Raw genomic sequence first — 25244 nt, forward strand, 5'->3', positions numbered from 1 at the left:
AAAATGTCAACCATTGTGAACGGAGAACCTGTGAAACAAGTAAAACATTTCACCTACTTAGGCACGATTTTTAGTGAAGATGGTAAATTAAATATGGAAATAGACAACAGAATCAATAAAGCTGGTATAGTAGGAAGTCAATTGAATAAATTCATATGGAATAAGAGAGAAATTAGTTGGAACACTTAATTAGCTGTATACAAGACAGTGTTCAAACCAGTTTTAACTTATGGATCTGAATCAGAAGTAAAACACTTGACCAAAAACTAGAGACCGCAGATATGAGAGTCCTGAGAAAGATTAGAGGCATGAACAGATGGCATCAATGGAAATATCATATTAAAAATGAGGATATTAGGAAAGAACTTGACATTGTCAGCATCCAGGAATGCGTTAGCAGAGCTAATCAGGTGGTATGGTCATTTAAACAGAATGGGCGCGGAAAGTTTGGCAAAACAAGTGTTCTCTGTCAGATTGGCAGGAAAATGACCCGGAGGAAGACCAAGATATAGGTGGTTTGATCAGGTACCAAGTGCCTTAGACGACAGAAATATAAGATCTGATAATATTTGTGTCTTGACAAGTAACAGACTGATCTGGAGGAAAATTGTAGATAGGAAGTTAGTAATGATGTAAATTTTTCATGTAGTACTATCATATCCTGTACACCCCTTGTGGGTACATGGCAGGAATTTGTTGATGATGATGACATATCACAGTATCAGAAGCCATCAAAACAGAATTTCAAGAAATTATGAAAGAAATGCAAGGCCATTGTTCATATTAAATATTGTAATAAATATGTTTATAAGCTGTTAATAATAAACAGAATGTGTAAAAATATCTAGCGTTTTTAATTATTATATGATGATACAAGGCATATTTCCTCTTTATAATACTTATTACAATAGATTTTTGCTCAATCAATTGGGGGTATATGCTATTTATTTTCTCTGTCTTGGGGTACGCGATCTAAAAAGTTTGGAGACCACTACACTATATGTCTTATAGATATCATGATGGCCCAATCTTCATCATATCTAGCATCCTCCAACTTACCCTTTTACCAAAAGCGTTTTTTTTTTTTTTTTTTTTTTTTTTTTTTTTGACATACTGGAAATATTGTAAGCTCTGCCTTGTAATGTTTTAATCATATCTAACTTTTGAAATGGATGGCAATGTGAAGCAGTATGTAAAATTCTTCAGGTTTTTGTTGATTGATTTGCTGTATGCTGAAAAGATCAATTGCTTTTTTTTCCTTTGTTTACTTTGAAAAGAATGGCAAGGAATAGTAATTTTTTGTGATCTTCTAGTTATCCTCTTGGGTGCAAGCTGTTCAGATAATATTTAAGCTGAGTTAAATCAAGGTTTTTCTGGTCACTTATTTGTATGTACTAATTGTGAAGTTCTGATAACATCTGAAATGTATAATTAATTTTTAATAGTCCTTTTTTTTTATTTATAAATTTTGTATCCTGATGATATAAGTCCAACAACTTATGAAACTTGTTGGGTTATTCTGTTTATTTTATTAAAACATATATTAAGAAGCATGCAGCCTCTGGTCTCAATACTAAAAATTGACTGAAAAACTGCTAAACCGCAGAATCATTTGTATTCAGGACACACAGTGTTGAAATTACTTTAATTTTTCCTGGAATGCAGTTGTGATTCAGTTGATGTTATTATTATTATTACATAACACCTCCAGGGAGTCCAAAGACTCATTGAAGGAGGGCAGCTACTCTACAACTCTCCATCTCCACCAATAAACCAACCACAACTACCTTTAATGCCATCTATCACAGACCACCACCACTAGTATTTTCAGAGACAATCACAAACATCCATGCCCACGGTGGGATTCAAACCCGCAACCTTTTGGCTGGAGAGAAGATATGCTAATCACTTGGCCAACCTGGCCAGCAAGTCTCTTCAATTATCTAAATTAGCTGAACACAGCATACATCTTTATGTTTTATATACCTTTAAATTTAATGAAAGTGTGTAAGTGTATGTCTAATATTAAGCGTATAAGTGTATTATTAGTATTAATTTACAATGATTGTGTATGTAATTACTATAAATACTATTTATTAATGAAACTATTTTGATATATATCTGGAGTAATTTCTGGCTACAGTTAAAATATTTATGATGAGATTCTTCATACTGAGTTGAACAATTCCTAAAGACAAACATGGTTAGTGCTTTAACATTAAAAAAAAAAAAAAGAATACTTGTAATATACGTACATACCTCAGCATAATTAACAACAATAATTAACACAATTCAGACCACTGGCTACAAAATAAACTATTGCCATTGTGGAGATGTTGCAATATCACCATATGAAGGAATTAACTGCTGATGCGACAAAAAAAAAAAAAGAAAGAAAGTGGCATTAGGCCTAATATTAGAACTGGAGATGTCAAATTTCTCTTCACTTTATGCAGATGATGTTGTACTCTTAAACACAAGTCTCCAGAATTCTCTAACTAAATTGAATAACAGCTGTAACAAATTTGGCATGAAAATCAGCAATAAAAATACCAAAACTATGAAAATAGGCAGAAACTTGGAAAACTTCAGCTGCATTCCAAATGGTGTCCTGTAGAACAAGTAAAATATTTCAACTATTTAGGCAGAGATTTTAGTGAATATGGCAGGTTAAATCTGGAAATAAACAACAAAATAAGCAACTGGTATGGTGGGTAGCCAGCTGAATATTTATATCGAATAAGAGAGAAATGAACCAACACACAAAACTAGCAGTATACAAGTCGTGTTCAAAACAGGTTTTTGTTGCCAAGATGGCAACAAAAACCTGTTTTGAACACGGAAGATCAAGGTCTAGATGGATTCATTCAATTAGAACAAGAACGAAATGTTAGATATGAAAATATAGGCGTGCTTACAAGTAATACACTAATTTGGAGGAAAATTGTTAATAGGAGATTAATAACTGGTAATTAGCTTAGGAATTAACAATGCATATGAAGGATATTAATTAAAGCCAACTTTAACGAATGAGGAAGAAAGCAAGAAACTAATATTGTTCCTAAAGTCCTAATGGTGCCTTCCGGTGGGCTAATTTTGTTGTCTTGGCTGTTGGGCTGAAGTTCTCATAATGTAAGTCTCCCATATTTGGGTAGTTTCATGCATCCAAATTTGTTGAGGTTTGGAACGTTTTTTTTTTAGAGCTGCTGATGATTCCTTGAATAATCTTTCACACTTAAACTTGCTGTGGTGTATTATTTTAGTTTTCTTCCAACGAATTCTATGGTGGGTATCTAAGGCATGGTCTGCCAGCCCAGAGTGGCTGTACTGGTGAAACCGGATTTAGTCTTTGTGTTCTGAAATCCTGATATTTGCTGTCTGCCTGTTTGGCCAAAGTAGGACAATTTGCAGCTGCAAGGAACCTAGTATACACCAGGTAGGTCTAGGGGAAGTGGTTGGTCTTTGGTAGAGCGGATAAGGGATGCCAACTTTTTATATGGTCTATAACAAGAAGTAAGGTCATATTTTTTGAGGATATTGGTTATTTTCTCAGAGGCACCCTGGATGTAGGGGATGGTGATAGATTTGGTATAATCTTTATTGTGGAAGTGGGGGTTGTGGTTTACTGGCTTTAGTATTTTTTGGGGGTTATAGTCATTGGCTAAGAAAGTGTTGAGGATGTGGTTTAGTTCAGTGGTTAGGGCTTTGTCATCTGAGCAGATTAATTTTGCCTTGTTATATAGTGTTTTGATAACCCCATATTGTTGTGAGGGGGGGGGATTGCTGGTGAATGTATCTGCCAGTATGGGTGGGTTTTCTGTAAACAGAGAAAACCAAAGATCCATCAAGCTGGCAAGGTGTCTAGGAACGGGAGGGTGTTGTTTTCCTCTTTTTCTAAGGTGAACTGGACTGTGGGGTGTTGGTTGTTTAAGTGTGTTAGGAAGGAGTGGAGCGTATCTGAGCCATGTGGCCAAATAGCGAACACATCATCCACTTTTCGAAGCCAAATAGTGGGTTTTTGTGGGGGCGGAGTTTAAGGCTTTCTCTTCAAAGGTCTCCATAAAGAAATTGACCAAGGGTGGGGAAAGTAATGAACCCATGGATGTCCCCTCTATCTGTTTGTAGAATTTTCCATGCCAAATGAAATAGCCTGAGTTCATTGTGAACTGAAATAGGGCTGAGATATTGGGAGGAAACTTGGCTTGGATGAGCTCTAGGGTTTTTTTGAGTGGGACATTAGTGAATAGAGAGGAGATCAAAACTGACTATTATGTCAGTGTGTTGGAGTGAGAGGTTTTCTATATTGGCTTTAAAGTTGGCTGAGTTTTTTATGTGTGATGGTGTGTTGCCAGTATAGTGTGTGAGCATTTTGGCTAATTTATATGTGGGGGAATCAATGCCATCTACTATGGGACGTAATGGCACATTTTGTTTATGTATTTTTGGGAGTCCATATAATCGGGGGGGGGGGGGTCTACAGTTATAAGGTTTTAGTTTGTTAGTGACTTCCACAGGCCAAGAAGTGACTTTCTTAAGGAGTCTGTGGAGAGTTCTAATCTGAGAGCTGGTAGGATTATATTCAATAGGAGGTAAGTAGTACGGTCTAGTACTAAAGCAGTAAGCTTACCTTTGTAGTCCTTTTGATTGAGCACCACAGTGGCGTTTCCCTTATCCGCTTTGGTGATTACTATTGTTTTGTTTTTCTTCATTTCTAGTAGGGCTGCATATTCATCTTTGGATAAGTTAGTTTTTGGAGGTTTTGCTTTGGTGAGAACACCGGCTACATCCAGTCTGACGTTGTTGGCGATATGGTTAGGAAGGCTGCAAATCCCACGTTCTATTTGGATTATGATTTCCTCGGCAGGTATTCTTTTAGGAGCTAGGGCAAAATTGTGGCCACATGAACGTGCGGTGAGTGCTTCAGACTTTAAAACTACAGACGAGAGGTTGACTACAGTGTTGAGTGGTGGCTGTGGTAAGGAAGTAGATTCTTTATAAGGTTTTCGTATTTTTTCAAGTGCCGACTACGTATTTTTTCGAATTCTTTTCTTGCCAAAACACATGAGACGTCATAAAGAATTGTCCAAAGATCATGGCCGAGCATATCTGAAAGCTCTTCCTCTAGCACCCATAAGGTTTTGTTTTTGTCGACAAGGAGAACACGCATCACGGTAATTTGTTCTCTTAATAGGGCGAAGCTAGTGCGATTATAAATATGCAGAGCTTTCTGCGAAGTAAAACAGTGCTTCAATTTAACACAATTAGGGATTACCTTGTTATCCTGGCAGCATTTTAGGAAAGTTAGATGATTTAGTTGTCTCGATATCTTCAACTTCATTTTGCCGTATCGACAGGCCTTTCGTGCAATGGAATCTCCATGGATGATCGCAATTCTAGTAGCAAGGCTTATACGTTGGTCATACATAACTGGTAATTAGCTTACGGAATTAACAACGCATATGAAGGATATTAATTTAATGAATAACTTCTATATTTCAGCAATGTCATGTTGCCATCTTCAGCAACATAAAAATATGGTATGTGCACGCAGGCACTAACAAAAGCTCACACACTATACTGGCAACACACCATCACACATAAAAAACTCAGCCCACATTAAAGCCAGTATAGAAAACCTCTCACTCCAACACACTGACATAATGGTCAGTTTTGACATCTCCTCCCTATTCACTAATGTCCCACTCAAAGAAACCCTAGAGCTCATCCAAGTCAAGTTTCCTCCCGATATCTCAGCCCTATTTCAGTTCACAATGAACTCAGGCTATTTTGTTTGGCAAGGAAAATTCTACAAACAGACAGAGGTAACATCCACGGGTTCACCACTTTCCCCATCCTTGGCCAATTTCTTTATGGAGACCTTTGAAGAGAAAGCCTTAAACTCCGCCCCCACAAAAACCCACTATTTGGCTTCGATACGTGGATAATGTGTTTGCTATTTGGCCACATGACTCAGATACACTCCACTCCTTCCTAACACACTTAAACAACCAACACCCCAGAGTCCAGTTCACCTTAGAAAAAGAGGAAAACAAGACCCTCCCCTTCCTAGACACCTTGCCAGCTTGATGGATCTTTGGTTTTCTCTGTTTACAGAAAACCCACCCATACTGGCAGATACATTCACCAGCAATTCCCCCCCCCCTCACAACAATATGGGGTTATCAAAACACTATATAACAGGACAAAATTAATCTGCTCAGATGACAAAGCCCTAACCACTGAACTAAACCACATCCTCAACACTTTCTTAGCCAATGGCTATAACCCCCCCCTCCACAATAAAGATTACACCAAATCTATCACCATCCTCTACATCTACAGCACCTCTGAGAAAATAACCAATATCCTCAAAAAATATAACCTTACTTCTTGTTACAGACCATATAAAAAGTTGGCATCCCTTATCCGCTCTACCAAAGACCACAATTGATACCCACCATAGAATTCATTGGAAGAAAACTAAAATAATACACTGCAGCAAGTTTAAGTACAAAAGATTATTCAAGGAATCATCAGCAGCTCTAAAAAACGTTCCAAACCTCAACAAATTTGGGTGCATGAAACTACCCCAAATTTGGGAGACTTACATTATGAGAACTTCAGCCCAACAGCCATGACAACAAAATTAGCCCACCAGAGAGCACCATTAGGACTTTAGGAACAATATTAGTTTCTTGCCTTCTTCCTCATTTGCTTTTATTAGATCCTGCGTGCACATACCATATTTTTATGTTCCTGAAGATGGCAATATGACATTGCCGAAATATAGAAGTTATTCATTAAAGTTGCCTTTAATTAATATCCTTCATATGCGTTGTTAATTCCGTAAGCTAATTACCAGTTATGTATGACCAACGTATAAGCCTTGCTACTAGAAAGAGATTAATAATAATGTAAACTTAATCATGTAGTGCTGTCATAGTAACCTGAACACCCATTGGGGGCTATATCAGAAAACTGATGATGTGCCAAATCTGAGAAACCATAACAGATCATGAAATATTAATGCAAATTATAATTATTTATTATTTTTTTTCGTCAGAAATTTACATCAACCCTATAAGCATTTCATAAACTCAGCTACTCACCGCAGACTCTCTTTCAGATCTCCTGATGTCTGAGGACTCGTGACCTTCCTGATAATGCTTTGCCATTTCTTTCTCTCCTGTGCTTCTCCTATTGCTTATTCTAGTTTAAAACCAGTGATTCTTGATATTTGGTCAATCCACTTGTTGGGGGTTTTCCTCTTTTTCTTTTCCCACACGGTTTACCCTGGATGATTATTTTTTCCAGGTGGTTGCCTTCCCTTCTACATATATGTCCAAAATATTGCACTATTCTTTTGTCAATTATGTTTATCAGTCTTGTGTGGATATTCAGTTCTTCTAGGATACGTTTGTTTGTTCGTTTTTCTGTCCAAGATATTCTTAACAATCTTCTCCAACACCAGAGCTCCAACGGCTCAATTCTTCTTCTTCTGTTATCTTTTGTCATTGTCCAAGATTCAGAAGCATAGAGAAAGATCAAATAGACTAAGGTTTCTACAAACTTAATTTTGGTCTATTTGGAGATTGTGCCTGTCTTTCCAGATCTTAGTTAAATCAGTCATTGCTTTCTTAGCTAGTGCTGTTCTTCTTCTTATCTCTTTTTTACATCCATCTTTTTTTGTAATTATTACTCCAAGGTAATTGAAATTGGCGGCAATTTCAATTCCTTCTACATCTATCTCTTCTGCGTTGTTTAAAACCATTATTTTGGTTTTGTCTTGATTTATTCATAAACCATGGCTTAAACTTTCCCATTCTAATTGATTTAGGATGGATTTTAATTCCTGTTCATTTGTTGCAATATCACTGTGTCATCTGCGTATTGTAGGTTAGTGTTTGGCCATCTAATTTAATGCCTCCATTCCACTTTCCTAAAGATGTTTTCATTATACTTTTGCTGAGAAGGTTGAATAGTAATGGTGAGAGTATGCATCCTTGTCTTGAACTTTTTTCAAATTGGGACACTGAGTTTTCAATTCTTACTGTTGCTTGATTTTGTTGATATAATTCTTTATGTGGGTTACTAGATGGTTTGGTATTCCTGATTCTTGCATGATGTCCCATAAAATATCCCATCTCATACAGTCAAAGGCCTTGAAGTAATCTATAAAGCACAGATAAAGGCTTAAGTTGAATTCCCTTGCTTTTTCGATTATTTGTCTGATGCTAGATATATGATCTCTAGTTCCTCGACCTTTTCTGAATCATGCTTGTTCTTCTGAGATCTGATGGCCTATAAAACTTTGTAATCTTTCCTTAATAATGTGTAGTAAAATCTTGCTGGTATGTGAGATAAGGGCAATGGTGCAGTAGTTTTCACATTTGCTGTGATTGCCTTTCTTGTAGATTGGGATAATGGTGGAACTAGTCCAGTCATTTGGCCATCTTCCAGATTTTTGTTACATAAATCATGTATCCAGTTGACTGCATTCTCTCCAAGGTTTTTCAGCATTTCAGCCAGTATTGAATCAGGACCTGGAGCTTTGTTATTTCTTAATTTTTTGATTGCTTGTTCTACTTCACTTTTGAGGATCTCCGGTTTCGTTTCAGTGTTTTCCATAACTCCTTCGTCTTTTTGTTGAATACTTGGGTCCTTGTAAAGCTCTGAGCGATATTCTTTCCATCTTCTGGCTATGTCATTAGTGTCATTTAAGATCTTTCCTCTGCAATTATATTAAGTTTTGGTTTGAATTTTTTGGTTATATCCTTAACCTTCTTGAATAAATCTGTTGTTTCATTAGAGTTGGAGTGTCTTTCCATTTCTTTACAGATGTTTTGGATATAGCTATTTTTATCTTTTTGACAAGATTTCTTAAGAGCTTTATTCAGGTTCAGGTAATTTGGGTTTTGCCAATCTGTTGTTTTAATTAGTTCTAGGGTTTCTTTTGTAATCCATGGACTGCCATTCTTCTTTTTTGATTGGGATGTTTTTGGCTGCAGATTTTGCAATGTTTGTTTTAGGTGTGTCCAATGTGATTCAATGCTTTGTTCCTGAGGTGTGCTTTTTTGTTTCTTGAGCTCTGCTTCAATGTCCATCATAAATTTGTTGTCTATTTGTGAAAAGTCATATCTTTTGTTGGTGTTATTCTTGTTTGCTTTCAGATGAATCTTTAAATTAGAGATTAATAATTGATGGTCTGATCCACAATCAGCACCTTGCAGTGTTTTAGTGTTATTGATTAGTGTCCTTCATCTTCTGTCGATCAAAATATAGTCAATTTGATTCTTACATTGATTCCAAGGTGCTACCTATGTGTATAGTCTACTCTTGTGTTGTTTATACATTGTGTTAGTGATTGCTAATTCCCTTTCAATGCAGAAATAAAACAGTTTTTCTCCTTATTCATTTCAAATTCCCAGTCCATATTTTCCAAAGATTCCATTTAAGTGATCATCATATGCATTGGATCCCACCTTAGATTGAAGTCTCCTAGAATTATGCGAATATTTCCTGGTATTGTATCCATAGTTTCATTTAGGTCTTTGTACAATTTCTCACTTAATTCATCTTCTGCATTTGATGTGGGTGCATAAACTTGTATTAGCGTTGTTGGAATTTGGTTAGTGTTTAATCTTACTGTTATGATTCTGTCACTGACTGGGTTGTATCCTTTTACTGCTTTACTTATGTTTTTATTAACAATGATGACAACTCCCTTTTCACTGTTATTGTCTGAACCAGAGAAAAATACCTTATTTCCTTTATGTGTTGTAAAATGACCATGTTATTTCCAGTGAGCTTCCGCCAATCCTACGATTAGTATCTTATTGTCTTCCATTTCATTCTGTATTATGTCTAGTTTCCCAGGTTGCAGGAGTCCTCTGATGTTCCATGTTCTTATCTAGAAGATCTTTCTGAGAGTTATTTTAAGATGATCTGATTGTGATTTTGAGGTCTGGGATTGTCATCAGTCTTCTTGTTGACGTCATTATTCCTCAGCCTAGTCAAATTTGGTCTTTGTTGCACACTCACTTCAGACATTTTAAAAAAAAATTATCCATGCCCAATTGTCCATTATGGTAATCACAGAAGATTTCAAAATATTAAAAAAAAAAAAGAAAGAAAAAAAGTCTTTGAATATACCAAAAATACCGTTATCATATATATCATTTTTATCTGCTATGTATAGAGAATGGAGTTCAAAAGACCTGGACCAAAAATGATGACTTATTGCTACCACTTCATATTTTTTTTTGAATTTTTGCTATGAGTTGATAACAAAAAGAAAGTTGGACTTTCTTTTTGTTATAATACTGCACACCACATTATTGAAAATATTTATATTATCTAGTACTGTGTGGGCTAATTTAGTTATATATAATGGAAAGAGAAAAGTCACTAGTGGGCTACAGGTGCCAGTTTTGGGACCATTGTTGTTTAATTTGTAAATTAAAGATATTGGGATGTGTGTAACTAGTGATATGCAGCTGTTTGCAGATGACGCAAAATTAGGGAGAACAATGCAGAGTTAAGCAGATGTTATGGCCTTACAAGAGGACTTGAATAGATTGCATGAATGGGCAGGTAAGTGGAACTATCAGTTCAATGTTGCAAAGTGTAAGGTTTTGAAATTTGGTAATCAATGATGGGATGCAAAGTATACACCTGGTAGGGAAACTTTGAAGGAGGAATAGAAGATGAGGGATCTGGTAGTGGTGGTAGACAAAGACCTGAAATTCAGGGGGCTACATTGCACAAGTTGTGAAGATGTCACATCGGATAATGCAATGTTGCGGAGGATCCTAACATTCAGAAATAAAGAGCTTATGATGCCATTGTATAAGATTTGGTTCAGGCATCATATGGATTATTATGCCCAGATTTGGTCATCTGGTTTTCTTGGTGACGAGGATATGTTAGAAAGGATCCAGGGAAGATTCACAAAGGTGGTCTTTGGAATATGGAGTACGAAGACAGATTGAGAGAATTTAAATTACAAAGCCTCCTGCAGAGGAGGAGGAGGAGAGGGGGGAAATGATTGAGATATATAAGGTAGTCAAGGGTTGTTATCAGGTTGACATGGAAGAGATTTTTCATAGAATGGGAACAAGAGGCCATCGCTGGAAACTGTATAATGAGGGCATGAGGAGCAGGTTCTTCACATGGAAAGTAGTTGGTGAGTGGAACGCATGGCCTTAGTATGTTGTGAATGTGGACACATTGAATCAATTTAACACATGGTTGGATGAGCATTTTTTGTGATAATGTGTGTACAATCCACAATGAAACTCTGACTCCATGGAGGTTGGTTGTTAATAATAATAACAAATTTCATATAAGTTGCAATGATCATTATGACTAACTTATTTTACTTCTAATGGCATAAAATCAACAAATGTTTGCTTGTTACAGCTGATTTGCTATAGCTAAGTTTATAATATTATTTCATGCATATATTTCCATTACTTGTTTTGCAAAACTATTATCCTTAAAAATACTTACTTCTCGGGTAAGCTGTTGGGATAACGTTTTATCTTCAATCGAAATCCCCTGACACTATAATTCAAAAAGTGCAACAGAATAACTTTTATAATGTGATTAACAAACATATACAGTATTTGTCAATTTACATAAAGGCAGGGGCACGCCAGTAGTGTCCAGCACCTGTGTTCAAAACTTTAGTTGTCGCCCCTATACCTAGTAGCACGCCAGTAGTGTCTGGCACCTTGGTGCAAAACTTTAGTTGTCGCTCCTATCCCCCCCCCCCCCCCAAATAAAAAATCGCTTTAAAAAAACGTTTTTTAAAATATTTCCTCCTCTTTGGCGCCTGTGTGTGTCACACACATTGCACATATGGCCGGCGAACCCCTGCATAAAGGTATTCTTAAAGAAGTCCTGTTTTGTTTTTAACATACACTATGTAGCATACAATATGTTGAAACAAATATTAAAACATATTACATATTATACATGTAGGTGTTTTTTTGGGTCAAAGTACTTGGAATCAGATTCAGGGAATCTTTCAATTTCTACTTGAAATTGACACTGAAACCAAATTTTACATATGTTAATGATTACTCACTAACACTCTCACACAATGAATTTTGTAGATTTTTGCTACTACTTTTCTTGTTTAAGTTTACTAATAACAATTTGGATTCATAATATATTCAATCGTGTTTCACTTAAGAGATTTAAAAGATATTGTTGCCCAGGACTAACATTCAGCTAACAAAAATATTAATTTTCTTGACATTTAAAATCATAGTTAACATAGTTAAGCTAATGTGTGTGTGATTGTAATTTGCAACTACAATTTTTATTTTTCAAGTCTGTGCATTGCATAATATATCAACTTCATTTTTTTAAATTTTTAAATTTTTTTAAGTTTTAAAATAACTCAGAGTAATTACTAAGTTTATTAAACTAATAAATAATACATTGATTCCAGAAATATCGTCAGGTGCCATCATTTCAGATCCATGAATAAAAGAAAGAATGGAAAGAACATCCTATGCCTTGTGAAAATAAGTTGAAACACAACAACAAACACATCAAAACTAATAATAGTGATAACAAGTTCAAAAGCACCCCCAGTTGTGTATATTAGCTTTGCTCATATGCATTATTGGGGTATATGAGCAAAGCTTGTTCTCTCTGAGCAACCAATTTGTTCAGAGAGATAATAAATTTAGTTTAATCCTTTATCCAAGTGTGAGCAAACAAAGTTTGCGCCTGAAAGTATCTTCAGGACTGGGGTAAGGTGGTACAACACCAGGGCAACTCGTTGCAAAGGTGGAGCAAGCTACCAACAAATGCATGAAATGAATTTCACTGAGTGAGACATTTTCAGCCAAAGAAGGTCAAAGTTAGGCAATTCTAAGGCAAATGCTCTCTGGCATGGTATGTCAGAGTGGATATGTATGTGCAGATACACTCTTAGATCAAAAGGAGTTAAAGAGTGTGATTGGTTGGGGATTGTAAAGGTTGAGATTGAGACTACAGATGTTGGTAAAGTGAATAGGGAAGGCGAAGTGAAGGTGGTAAAGTGAATAGGTAGAGATGACCTGCGAATGCTTCTGCCTGGTATCTCAGCTTGGGCCTGGCTCCCACTGAAGAGACCTCAATAAAGGTCGAAACTAGTCTGGGTAGTGGCCCTTCCCTTAATGCATAACATTAGACATATCCGCAAGGAGATGTGTTTTGCATTATAGGAGATACTGAGACAGGAGTGTTGGTATCTTGCTCCACCTTTGCAACGAGTTGCCCTGGTGTTGTACCACCATACCCCAGTCCTGAAGATACTTTCAGGCACAAACTTTGTTTGCTCACACTTGGATAAAGGATTAAACTAAATTTATTATACTCTAACCAAGTGAAAAATAATCTTCCAACTTGTTCTGAGAGAACAAGGACACCAACTATGAAAACTAGAACAAAATTGTCAAAATGAAGATGACAGATCACTGACTACAAAGAAGAAAATTTTGTGCAGAAATCAAGTAATGTTAATAGCATCACTTGAAATCTCATAGTGGTTGATGGCATTGGGGGTGGGGAGCTACAAATGCATGAAATGAATTTCACTGAGTGAGACATTTTCAGCCAAAGAAGGTCAAAGTTAGGCAATTCTAAGGCAAATGCTCTCTGGCATGGTATGTCAGAGTGGATATGTATGTGCAGATACACTCTTAGATCAAAAGGAGTTAAAGAGTGTGATTGGTTGGGGATTGTAAAGGTTGGGGTTGAGACTACAGATGTTGGTAAAGTGAATAGGGAAGGCTGGGGCATATATTTGACCACATGTGCTGTGCACGTTTCCTATGCAGTGCCTGCATACTGGTTTCTATGGTCAAATATATGCCCCACAGAGCCTTCCCTATTCACTTTACCAACATCTGTAGTCTCAAACCCCAACCTTTACAATCCCCAACCAATCACACTCTTTAACTCCTTTTGATCTAAGAGTGTATCTGCATATACATATCCACTCTGACATACCATGCCAGAGAGCATTTGCCTTAGAACTGCCTAACTTTGACCTTCTTTGGCAGAAAATGTCTCACTCAGTGAAATTCATTTCATGCATTTGTAGCTCCCCACTCCTAATGCCATCAACCACTCTGAGCTTTTTCACTTGTGCTGCTTAAACACTGATCTTCTCAAGTCCCACTTTCCTTAAGCAAAATCATCCTCCTAGGAGATTTTAATTTTCACAACACTAACTGGCTTTTCTACTCCAGTTACACAGACCAAGCAGGCAGAGATGCTGAGACATTTGCCATCACTAATGACTTTACATAAATTGTTCACATTCCTACCAGAATACTAGATACCCCTAACCACTCCACAAACATCTTAGATCTCTTCCCCACTAGTGACCTTTCCAAGCACACTGCAATGTAGTGGATCCCCCCCCCCCCAAGGTAATTCAGATCACGATCTAGTGCTTGTCTCTTCCTTCACGGAAATGCTCAAACAACCACTCTCAAACAATAGTAGTCTGGCTTTATAACAGTGCCAAGTAAGATGACCACTGTGACTTCTTTGCCTCATTCCCATGGTTGGGCTATTGTTTTTATCTTTCCAACCTAAACATATGCACCAAACATAATCACTAAAGTGAATTATGACTAGCATGGAAACATACTTTCTCTGCACTAAGCCTTGGCTCCCCCTAACTCACATCCCCTAACTAAGCCTTGATTCTACAAAAGATATGCCAAGGCTGTACAAGCAAAAAATCAAGCATACCACAGAACTCCATCTTCCTTTAGTGCTTATATATATATTATCAGGTCTGAAACAACGGCAAGAGCACTATCAGTGCTTCCATAACAGTTCGAAAGAGCAAAAAGCAAGAAACTTGCCCAAGCATCAGCTGGTGTCTTCCTAAGGTTACTGGTCATAATTTTTGTCCAAAACTACTCCCACGTCTGTGACATCACACCCAGATTGCTCTATTGTATCATCACATACAGCACATCTACTGATCATGGTACCCCCCCCCCCCATTCTCCAACCATTCCAGATGAACAATACTTAATGTCTTCTCTGCTGCCAGAAAGAGATCAGAAGAATGTTGTCCAAATTAGACACTAGAAAGTCACCTAGTCCTGATGACATTCCTCCAATTGTCCTGAAGGTTTGTGCATCAGAAGTAACTCTTGACCTATGTTGCCAGTTTATGCTCTCCTTCTCCCTGGTATCTACACCATAGCCTGAAAACTGGCCTATGTTCAACCCATTCTCAAGATGATGACAAATCACTATCAAACTATCTCACTTGGCTCAGTCCTATTTAAAGTAATGGAGAGAACCATGAAGACCCAACTCCAGTGCTGCCTTCAAGGAAACCACTTAATAAATGACCACTAGTATGGATTCCACTGCTGCAGAGAGGAATCTACTCACATGTGTCACCAAACTTCTCCATGGACAAATGCCACGGAGAAGTTTGGTGATTCTCATGTCTTTGCATGATATCTCTAAGCTTCTGGATGGGTGTGGCATAAAGGACTGTTAAGTAAACTCCCATCATTTAGTATGTCCCATGATTCTGCAATTGGATTGCCATTTTCCTGACTGGATATGTGTTGGAGGATGGTTCCTTATTGCCTCACTATTCAACAAGGGCTGGGTGTTCTACAAGGTTCTGTTTTCTCACCAACTCCTCTTCCTTCTGTATATCAACAACCTACTTCAGTTAGCCGAAGTTTGTCAAATTAAAGAACATCAATTACCCTAACATCTTCTTGCAATTACCCTAACGTCAATGCCTCTCCTGGGATAAATACATCACAACCAATGCTTCCCCAGGTTCCAACAAACTAGGATTTTTCTTTTGCTGAAGGCATTACTCCACCTTCTAACAGCCTGTTAACCTTATATTATTATTATTATTATTATTATTATACAGGCACCTCCATGGAGTCCGAAGACTCATCACCCGAGTTCCAATCTATCATACTTCTCCTTGAACCCATTAACAGACAAAGCACTCACAACTAACTCTGGTAACCCATTCCACTTATTCACAACTCTCCAAGCAAAAAATCTAGTCCTCACAACCCTACTAACCACACCTTTATTCAACTTCAGGGATGACACCTTGTTCTGGTCCTTCTAGCCAAGTACTGAAACATCTCCCCTGCATCTATCCTATAAAACCGTTTAAGCAACATAAATGTTTCTATCATATCACCTCTTTTTCTCCTATCAACCAACTTCTGCAATCTCCACACACCTTCAATCTATCCTCATAATGAACATTTCCCACAGGCCACTCACTTCTGAATCTTCTCCACAACTTCCTCATCCCCAAGAAACCCGGGGGGACCAGACTTGAGCACAGAAATCCAGAGGCGGGCATATTAAGGCCTTATAAAGAAGAATAACAACTTCCTCATCTCTACTTGTTAATGTGCTCTTCAATAGCCAAGTAATCTTATGCAATATATCCTATAAACTTTAACTCTCTGTCTACCACCACCCGTAAATCTCTAGCTTCATCTATTTTCTACAGTACAGCGTTATCAATGTAATACATGGCTTGTAATCTATCCCAAAATGCATAACTTTACATTTCTCCACATTAAACTGATGACACCCATTATCTTTTGTCCATGCCTATTTAAATCATCCTGCAAGCTCTCCACATCACATTGATTAACTATTACTCTAGCTAATTTCACATCATCAGCAAACAACTAAATATTTTTTTTCAGGTGATTTCCTAAATTCTTCATGTACAAATTAAACAGCAATGGTCCCAGCACTGACTCTTGCAGTACACCACTAGTAATCTGTTTTTGCTTTGATTCTGCTCCTCCATATACCACTTTTTGATATCTGTCCAGTAGCCACCCTCTTATCCACCACTCGGGTCTGGGTTAGTCCCGAGGGGGTGGAAAGAGGGGAAAATAGTTCCACTGCATAAAGGTGGTTCCAAGACTGCTGTTGTAAATTATCGACAGATTAGCATATCAGGAATCATTGTCAAGGTCTTAGAGAAATTAGTCAAGAAAATAATACAGGATTGGATAGATGAAAATGGGATATTGTATGGAGGACAACATGGTTTTGTGAAGGGTAGATCATGTCTCAGTAACTTGCTCACGTTTTATAACAGAGTGACAGCTGAACTGGATAGGGGTAATGGGTTTACAGTGATACTACTGGACCTTGCCAAGGCCTTTGACAGGATACCACATGGAACCCTAATCAGTAAACTGGAGCAGATGGGGATGGATATAGGGTTGGTGAGATGGATAGGAGGGTGGTTGAAGGAGAGATACCAGAGAGTGGTTTATTCAGGAGTGGAGTCTAAAAGACGGCTTGTGACTAGTGGTGTGCCACAGGGCTCTGTTCTTGGACCACTGCTTTTCAATTTGTTCATCAATGATATAAGAAAGGATTTGAGAGGAAGTGTTCACTTGTTTGCTGATGATGCAAAGTTGGGTAGAGCAACTGTGAGTGCACAAGTGCAAAATTTTACAGGATGATTTGGATAGTTTGGAGGACTGGGCTAGGAAAAATGGATGTCAATTTAATGTGGCAAAGTGTAAGGTTATGCACTTTGGGGTGAAAAGAATAGCAGCAGTATATCGCATTGGTGGAACCGTACTCCAGGAGATTGATGAGGCCAGGGATTTGGGAGTGTCGGTGGATAGGGAATTGAAGTTTAGGGGGCACATTGCAAAAATGGCTAAATCAGCTCATCAGATCAGTTGGTTAATGAAGAATACTTTGACTAGTAGAGATAAGCAGGTTATTGTTCCTCTGTATCGAGCCTTGATAAGATCCCCATCTGGACTACTGTGCCCAGTTATGGGCACCAGGGTTTCTTCGTGATGGGGAGGAAGTGGAGAGGATCCAGAGACGAGTGACCAAGATGATAGCAGGTCTGTGGAATGAACCTTATGAGAATAGGTTGAAGATTTGTGGGTTGCAGAGATTGGACGATAGGTGAAGGAGGGGTGATATGATTGAGACATTCAAATTACTGAAGGGTTTCTATAAGATTGATCCAGAAGATATTTTTGAAAATATGGCTGGTGGTGGGAGGACTAGGGGCCATGCATGGAAGCTGGGCAAGAACGTGGTTGACAAGGGTGTTAGAGCTAGGTTTTTTACTTGGAGAGTGGTGAATGAGTGGAATAAGCTTCCAGAGTCTGTTGTGGGTGCTACGACCGTGAATGAGTTCAAAGCAAGGTATGATAGATATTGTGTCAATGTCGAATAGTTTTCTTGACATGATGTTAGGGCCTCCCTCGATGAGTCTGTCGACTCCTTGGAGTTGCCCGGAACAATAATAATAATAACCAGTGTCATATCCATCTCCATTTGTTCTAATTTGCGTAACAGAGTACCATTCGGTATTGCGTGAAATGCCTTAGCAAAATTCTGCAAAATCATCATGTAGCCATTTTCTTTATCCAACTCAGCTATTACTCTATTATAAAAAGTTAGTAAATTACTAAGGCATGACTGACCCTTCACAATTCCATGTTGACCCTCATACAGTATCATATTTTTATCAATCTATTCTTGAATTCTCTTTTTTACCAATTTTTCTAGTACTTTTACAACCATGCCTGAGATACTAACTGGTCTATGATTTGCTACTGCAGTCTTAGAACCTCCATTATACAAGGGAATTATTCTGCCCTCTTTCCACTCCCTTGGAACTCTATCAGAGCTGAGACTTAAATTAAAGAGCCTAGTCAAAGGCATTGCAAGTTCAGTTCCCTTGCACATTCTTGCAACATCCTAAGAACCTCCAATTCACCCATCTCTGTTCCCACATTATTGTCTGAGTAACCTCATTAGGATGATATACCCTTGCAAAGTGGTCAGTACAACTCCAAACCCACAGAACAAGTTTCTTTTCTTCCTCCTTCATCCTTGCTATTGCTGTATTGTGAAACAGTCTCTCCTCTAATGTTTTCCAAGGAATACAATACATAGGCTTATAAAAAAAAAAAAAAAAGAAATGTAAGCAATTTTCTCCTTTTAATACCCACTACCCATACACAATACTAACATACTATAGGTTGACCAACCAACTAACATCTTGTGAATGGGCTCAACACAAAACTGAATGATTTGTAAACATGAATCACTGTGATCAAATGATTTCTAATAACTGTTTTTGTCTTATACTTCTTGTTTAAGCATTAATGAACAGGACAGGTATACTAATTGTGGTGCATTTGCTTTCTAGTTTTGATGATGTGATAATTCATTTGGTGTGCTTACACTCATTTTTGATTGTTCTTTACCAAGAATAATCCAGAGTCTTCCTCCTAAATTTTTGTGTGGCATTTAAGTAAACTGGAGTGATTAATTAAAGCAGAGTATAATTAAAGAAATGTGAATTAAATTTTTACTAATTAAAATTTATTTATGAATGTAAATTATTTATGATCAAAATTATTTTTGAAAAATTAATTTTAATCTATCAAAGAAATTAATTTTTGCAAATTTTTTAGATTTGAACTTTTACTCAACATCCAGGGGTAGTCTCAGCTGGGACTCATTGAGTCTTAAAACATGAAGTCTCTTCAAACCCCACACACATGCAGGCTCTCCTTTGTCACAATGCATTGCAAGTAAATATAAATAATAATATTTGATATCCATCATTATTTTTATGCCAAATGAATGAAACATAAAAGTTTCAAGTGTTGCCAGAGTTTATGAGAATAAACCTTCAACACATCAATATTTTGGCTTGCACAACTTAAAAGACATGAACTCTGCCCAGGAGACCATATAGTCATCTTATTAGTGCACTGATTAGGTTTCGCTGGCATGACAGCTGTTTCACTGTTGGTTCTCATCAGAGACCAGGCAGAAACCTCACAGAGCAAAACCATTCTGTTCAATACTACAGCAGTCCCATGTCAGAAAGTTATATTCTTCATAAATGAACTCTCAGTAGGTGTATAAATATAATACAAAAATAGAGAGCCTAGAAGGTTTCAATTTGGTAAGATAGTAAATATAAATGATAATATTTGAAATCTGTCATTATTTTTGACATGAGACTGCTGTGGTACTGAACAGACAGTTTTTTTGTCCACTTAGGTTTCTGCCTGGTCTCTGATGAGAACCAACAGTTCGAAGCATCTATCAGGCTAGTGGAACCTAATCAGTGTACTAATAAAATGACTATATATCTCTCCTGGGCAGAGTCTACATCTTTTAAGTAGTGAAAGCCAAAGTATTCCTATGCTAAAGGTTTATTCTCATAAACTCTAGTAATTCGAAATTTATATGTTTCATTCATTTGGGTGTAAAAATAATGATAGATGTCAAATATCATCATTTATATTTACTATCTTACCAAATTGGAGTCTTGAGGACTCTGTGTTTTTGTATTATGCCTGCATATCAAGTCTGAAGTCATGATGAAGGACATTCTAGTCTGGCTAGAATACTTAGAATTTCAGTTCATCTTAAAAGAATTGAGACTGGGACACTGTCAAGTTTCTGCATAATATTTTCTGAAGCCATGTTGCAACTGCATCTACAGTATGACATGTTACAATGTTGTGTTTAAAGACACATGAGTATATTCACTAAAATTTCAACTATGCAGGACTGTACTGGATTATCCAATGAATCCTACATTGTGGAAATAAACCAGCATCCAATATCCATTCAGAATTCACCTTTTCGTGTGCTAGATTGAAAGCTCTGTTCAAATGAGAAGAAACAGCTCAAGATACCTGTGCCACTTAGCTTCCTGGATAAAATGACAAATTCAGGCATGATCTCAAGGCAACAGCCACACCTATACTCAACTAGACTATTAGACAAGAGGGCAGCATGATTCATTACCACATACCACAGACTTTCAAACAATCTATAGATCAGTCACAATGTTCTTTACACTAGTATAATCTGGGCGATTGACTACAGTGATTGATGTCTAGCTTATCTTCAGAAACTGCGACTATGCATTCTTTATGTTGTGTCCTGCTAAACTGCTCAACAAAATTAACAGAACAAAATATTTTTCAGTGTTAAAAATTATATAAAAATATTTCATTTTAACAGTATCTGCAAAGGTGAATATTTGATATAATAGACATTCTGTGCAAGTTCCGACTATTCAATAGAATTTGATCTATGATTCCAAAGATTCAAATACAAAGCAAATTACTCATCTATGAAAACAGTTACAACCACATCACTTCATTTGTTTTTTGGCTTACTCAATGGGTTAGCCATATCTCCAATACCTTCAAGATTGTGTCATCAACTTTTAGACAATTCTTTGAAATGGCAGGTCAATGGGTGATTTAAAGCCAGACAGTTGCAGACAAAAGTGGCATGTTGGCTTAACATATTCAATGGGTTGGCTTAGCACTATGGATGCAATTTAAGGAGACAGAACCATTTTAAGAAGAGTTGGCCAAGAACAGAACAGAGAGACTGATATCTGGCTCTGTCATTAAGACAGATCCCAACAATGTCCTGTCAATTAACTTCTCTTCTCACTTCATGTAAACTCCATGCAAAAATGGCAGTGGTTTGTATCCCATTAACCACAAACCACAGCAGAGCTCATCAAAACTGGTATATGAATGTGTGACTTGGAGCTCTGAAAAATGTGATACAGTTGTGGTCTCTGCCTACAAACGAATTCTAGATGGTGCCTGACACCATCTTAACTGTCCCTTTTGCTGAATGTGGTATCATCCCTCCAACATCAGATAACGGGACAGTTAAGGTGGAGGCAATGTTCTCATGTGGTGTTGAATAATGATCATTGGCTGCACTCCGCTTCTTATTTTTGATTAGGATACTGCAATCATGCAGCAGTACTAAGAAAACAGATCCTGAAACCTATGTGAGACTTTATAGGGATGTGGGTTGCCCAGGGTTTCTTTTCATGCATGAAAATAAAATTCAGGCAACCCACAAGTGGTGGAGGAGGAGAATTTTGAAACTGAAGATATCCAACAGCTGTCATGGCTAGCACAATCACCAGACTTAAATCTGATCGTACACGTGCAGATGCCCAAGAATTGCATCCATGAGTTGAAGTCAGATTTAGTGGAAGAATGTAATTTATTGCCACAGAATTATAGACACTCTTGTTTAACCATGGGAGGGGGAAGTCACACACTGTACTGATATTATATAACCATATTTTCAATCATACTGTGTCGACTTCTATAATATGATCTTGGTAATTCTTATATACACCCCTATGTAATGTTCCTTCTATTTATCCAATGTTTCTTGCTGTCTCCTTATTTCACTGTTATTCTATTTTACACCACCACCATGCCAAATTTTATTCTGCTTCATTGCAAACTGCACAAGTTATACCACATTTTCTAAGTGTTTTGATAATTTTGTTGAGAAGTGTACTAACCAACAGTGAAAAAAAACTTTCTATATATTTGGTTAAAAAGCACAAATATATTACATAGGAAAAGTGGATATTAAAGATCCAACATTATTTCAAAGCCGAATGCATTTGTAGAAACTATGAAAGTTTCATAAATTTGACCTGAGAGCTTATGAGAATACAATCCTCGGCGACAGAGTTGCCTTAGTTTGCACTACTTAAAAGAACATGGTCCCCACCCAAGTGTCCATATGTTCAGCTTTTATCAGTGATTTTATAAAGGTTTCACTGGCCTGACAGTGTTTCGAACTGGCTGGTTCTCTTCAGAGACCAGGCAGAAACCTTAAGAGAGCAAAATCTCTCATTCAGTGTTGAGAGAAAGAGAGCTTCTTCACAAGCCAGAAAGAATAAACTTGCTAATACTGAATTTGAAGATTTGCAGATTATATATACACTTCAGAAAATAATAAGCTATTCCAAAAAAAAAAAAAAGAAGCAGTATAAGGAATGAAAAATGGAAAAAAAAATGTAGGTTTGAAAATGAAATGTGAAGATATGTTTAGTAGCTGGTGTTTTAACAGTTTTGAGAGGAAGAGAGAGAGAGAATTATGGATGCAAAAAGAGTAGAAGCATCAAAATCAATAGAAGTTATGATCTGAAACCTGCATACACACAACAACCACACTATATTTAGATTACTAATGAGGAAGAAATCAAGAGTGTTTGGAGCATGGCTAAAATTATCTGGTAAACATATGAACAATTAGTCAGACAGATGACTGTAAATAACCTAAGCATTTCTAACAATTCTACCTGCTGGATATTCTTTTCAGATAATACTTATTTAGGATGAAGCCTTCACTATTAGGAGAATTTCACCCCATTAGCTGTCAAATATTTCCATTTTGTCATCTGACATTCTTGAAAATCTAGAAATAGTCTCTCTTTACACCAATGTACCAGAAGACAAAATGTTGAGCCTTAATGTTGCAAGACCATTCAAGGATTTTGTCTTTAGTCGAATTTCTTTAAATGGGACAATCATCATTACAAACTACTTTTTTTTTTTTTTTTTTTTTTTGCCTGGCAGTAGGAATTCCCTTATCTCGCTCTCTCTTCTGCAAATCTATTCATGGAGAACTCTGAGAAAGTATTTCTTTCTTTAGCCAACCCCAAACCTACTATTTGAATGAGATATATTGTTGACATATTTATTATTTGGAGACATGATATAGATTTAAACGATTTTGTAAATTTCCTTAACTCCTTCCATCCAAAAATTCAATTCACGTTAGAATTAAAAAGGGAGCCTGTGTAGCTCAGTAGAAGTGGTGTGTGCACTTCTCAACATTAAGCTGCCCGAAGAAAGAGTATCGTGAGCTCAATTCTAGTCGCTGACTAGAGGAACTTTTTTGAAGCTTTTTTCAACTGGTTCCCAAGTTAATTGATCTCTGGCATGGGCAAGCATTGTTTCTCTTGGAAACTCAAGCCGTCCTGGTTGGCGCCGAGTGGTTAGCGTACCCGCTCTCCAGCCAAAAGGTTGCAGGTTCGAATCCTGCCATGGGCATGGATGTTTGTGATTTTCTGTGAAAATTCTAGTGGTGGTGGTCGGCGGTAGATGGCGTTGGTGTGGATGATGAATGTAGTTGTAGTTGGTGGAATGAGTGGTGGAGACAGAGAGGTGTGGAGTAGGTGCTCTCCCTAAATGAGTCTTTGACTCCCTGGAGGTGCTATGTAATAATAATAATAATAAAAAAAATCAACTGTAGAACTCGCACTATTTCAGACATTCAAAATATTATGTTAGGGACCATGAGATGGCAACACCTGTTAGCCATTTCTTCACTGTGTGCCGCTTAAAAATTAGTGATAGCCTCGTGCCAGCTATCTCTCATTGGCTACCAGTGGAGATTGAACTGCCCATTCAATCTCCAAAAGCTAGATAGGACTAAAACAGCCTCACGTACATCCTATAAGAAAATAAACGGTATTAACTGATTTAATAATTTTATTATTTTTTTTATTTATTATTATTTTTTAGAATTAGCTAGTGAAGGAAAACTATTTTTTTTGATGTTTTGATTTCAAAAATATCAGGCAATGGAATTTTATTGGGCATTTAACTCACAATGGATGTTATCTTCATGCCTCACCTCTTAACCATCCATCAATTTACAAAATAGACATAATTTACATTCTAAAAACAATTCCCACTTTAAAAGATGAAAACACACACACACACACACACACACACACACACACACACACACACACACACACACACACACACACACACACACACACACCCTCCAGTTTCTGCTCAGCTAGTTCATCTTTAATGGGTATCTGAGGTGCAACGTCCAGAAGATAGTATTTTCTGATCTTCCTTCACAGCAAAATCCCAATTATAGAGACTCAACTTCATACACTGGAAATCTCTCCATCAACACTGCTACTTTATTCAAAAGTTAAAATATCAGGGTTAATTAAGCCAATACAAACCATTCATAGCCTTTGATCTCCAAAAGACACTATTGATTCTATAAACACCTGAGTTAGGATTTTATGTTCTTGTGGTCAATGATCTGGCATACAGAAGAAAAAATTGGGACTTGCTCATCATTCTTCCAACACATGACAACTTTATCAACTAGGATAAAGCCCTCATACTCTTTTTTGAAGAAAACTTCCTTCAACATTGAATCAAAGAATCCACCACGATTGTTCACTCACATTGGTTCCCTCAACAAAGAACAAGAACTCATCTTAAGTAATGTCTGGAAGTCATTTATTAGATCTCACAACATCAACTTTTCAAACAATATCCTCAAAGCAATTCTAGAAGACAGGTGGTATGTGCCACATA

The 25244-nt window shown here is 37.1% G+C and overlaps 1 protein-coding gene across 4 annotated transcripts in view; it reads right to left on the bottom strand.

The window, feature by feature from the left end:
- The window catches only part of LOC150106691 (putative phosphorylase b kinase regulatory subunit alpha), a 745167-nt gene that overhangs the window by 50506 nt on the left and 669417 nt on the right, over positions 1-25244 (bottom strand). For all 4 annotated transcript variants that reach the window (XM_090393281.1, XM_090393285.1, XM_090393284.1 and 1 more), the window contains exon 30: positions 11512-11565. In XM_090393281.1, coding sequence (XP_090249407.1) covers positions 11512-11565 — 54 coding nt within the window. The remainder of the gene's footprint in view (positions 1-11511; positions 11566-25244) is intronic.

Source organism: Typopeltis vanoorti, chromosome 5 (assembly GCF_054136105.1).
Source record: "Typopeltis vanoorti isolate ZY-2024b chromosome 5, IOZ_Tvanoo_1.0, whole genome shotgun sequence".
Classification (NCBI taxonomy): domain Eukaryota; kingdom Metazoa; phylum Arthropoda; class Arachnida; order Uropygi; family Thelyphonidae; genus Typopeltis; species Typopeltis vanoorti.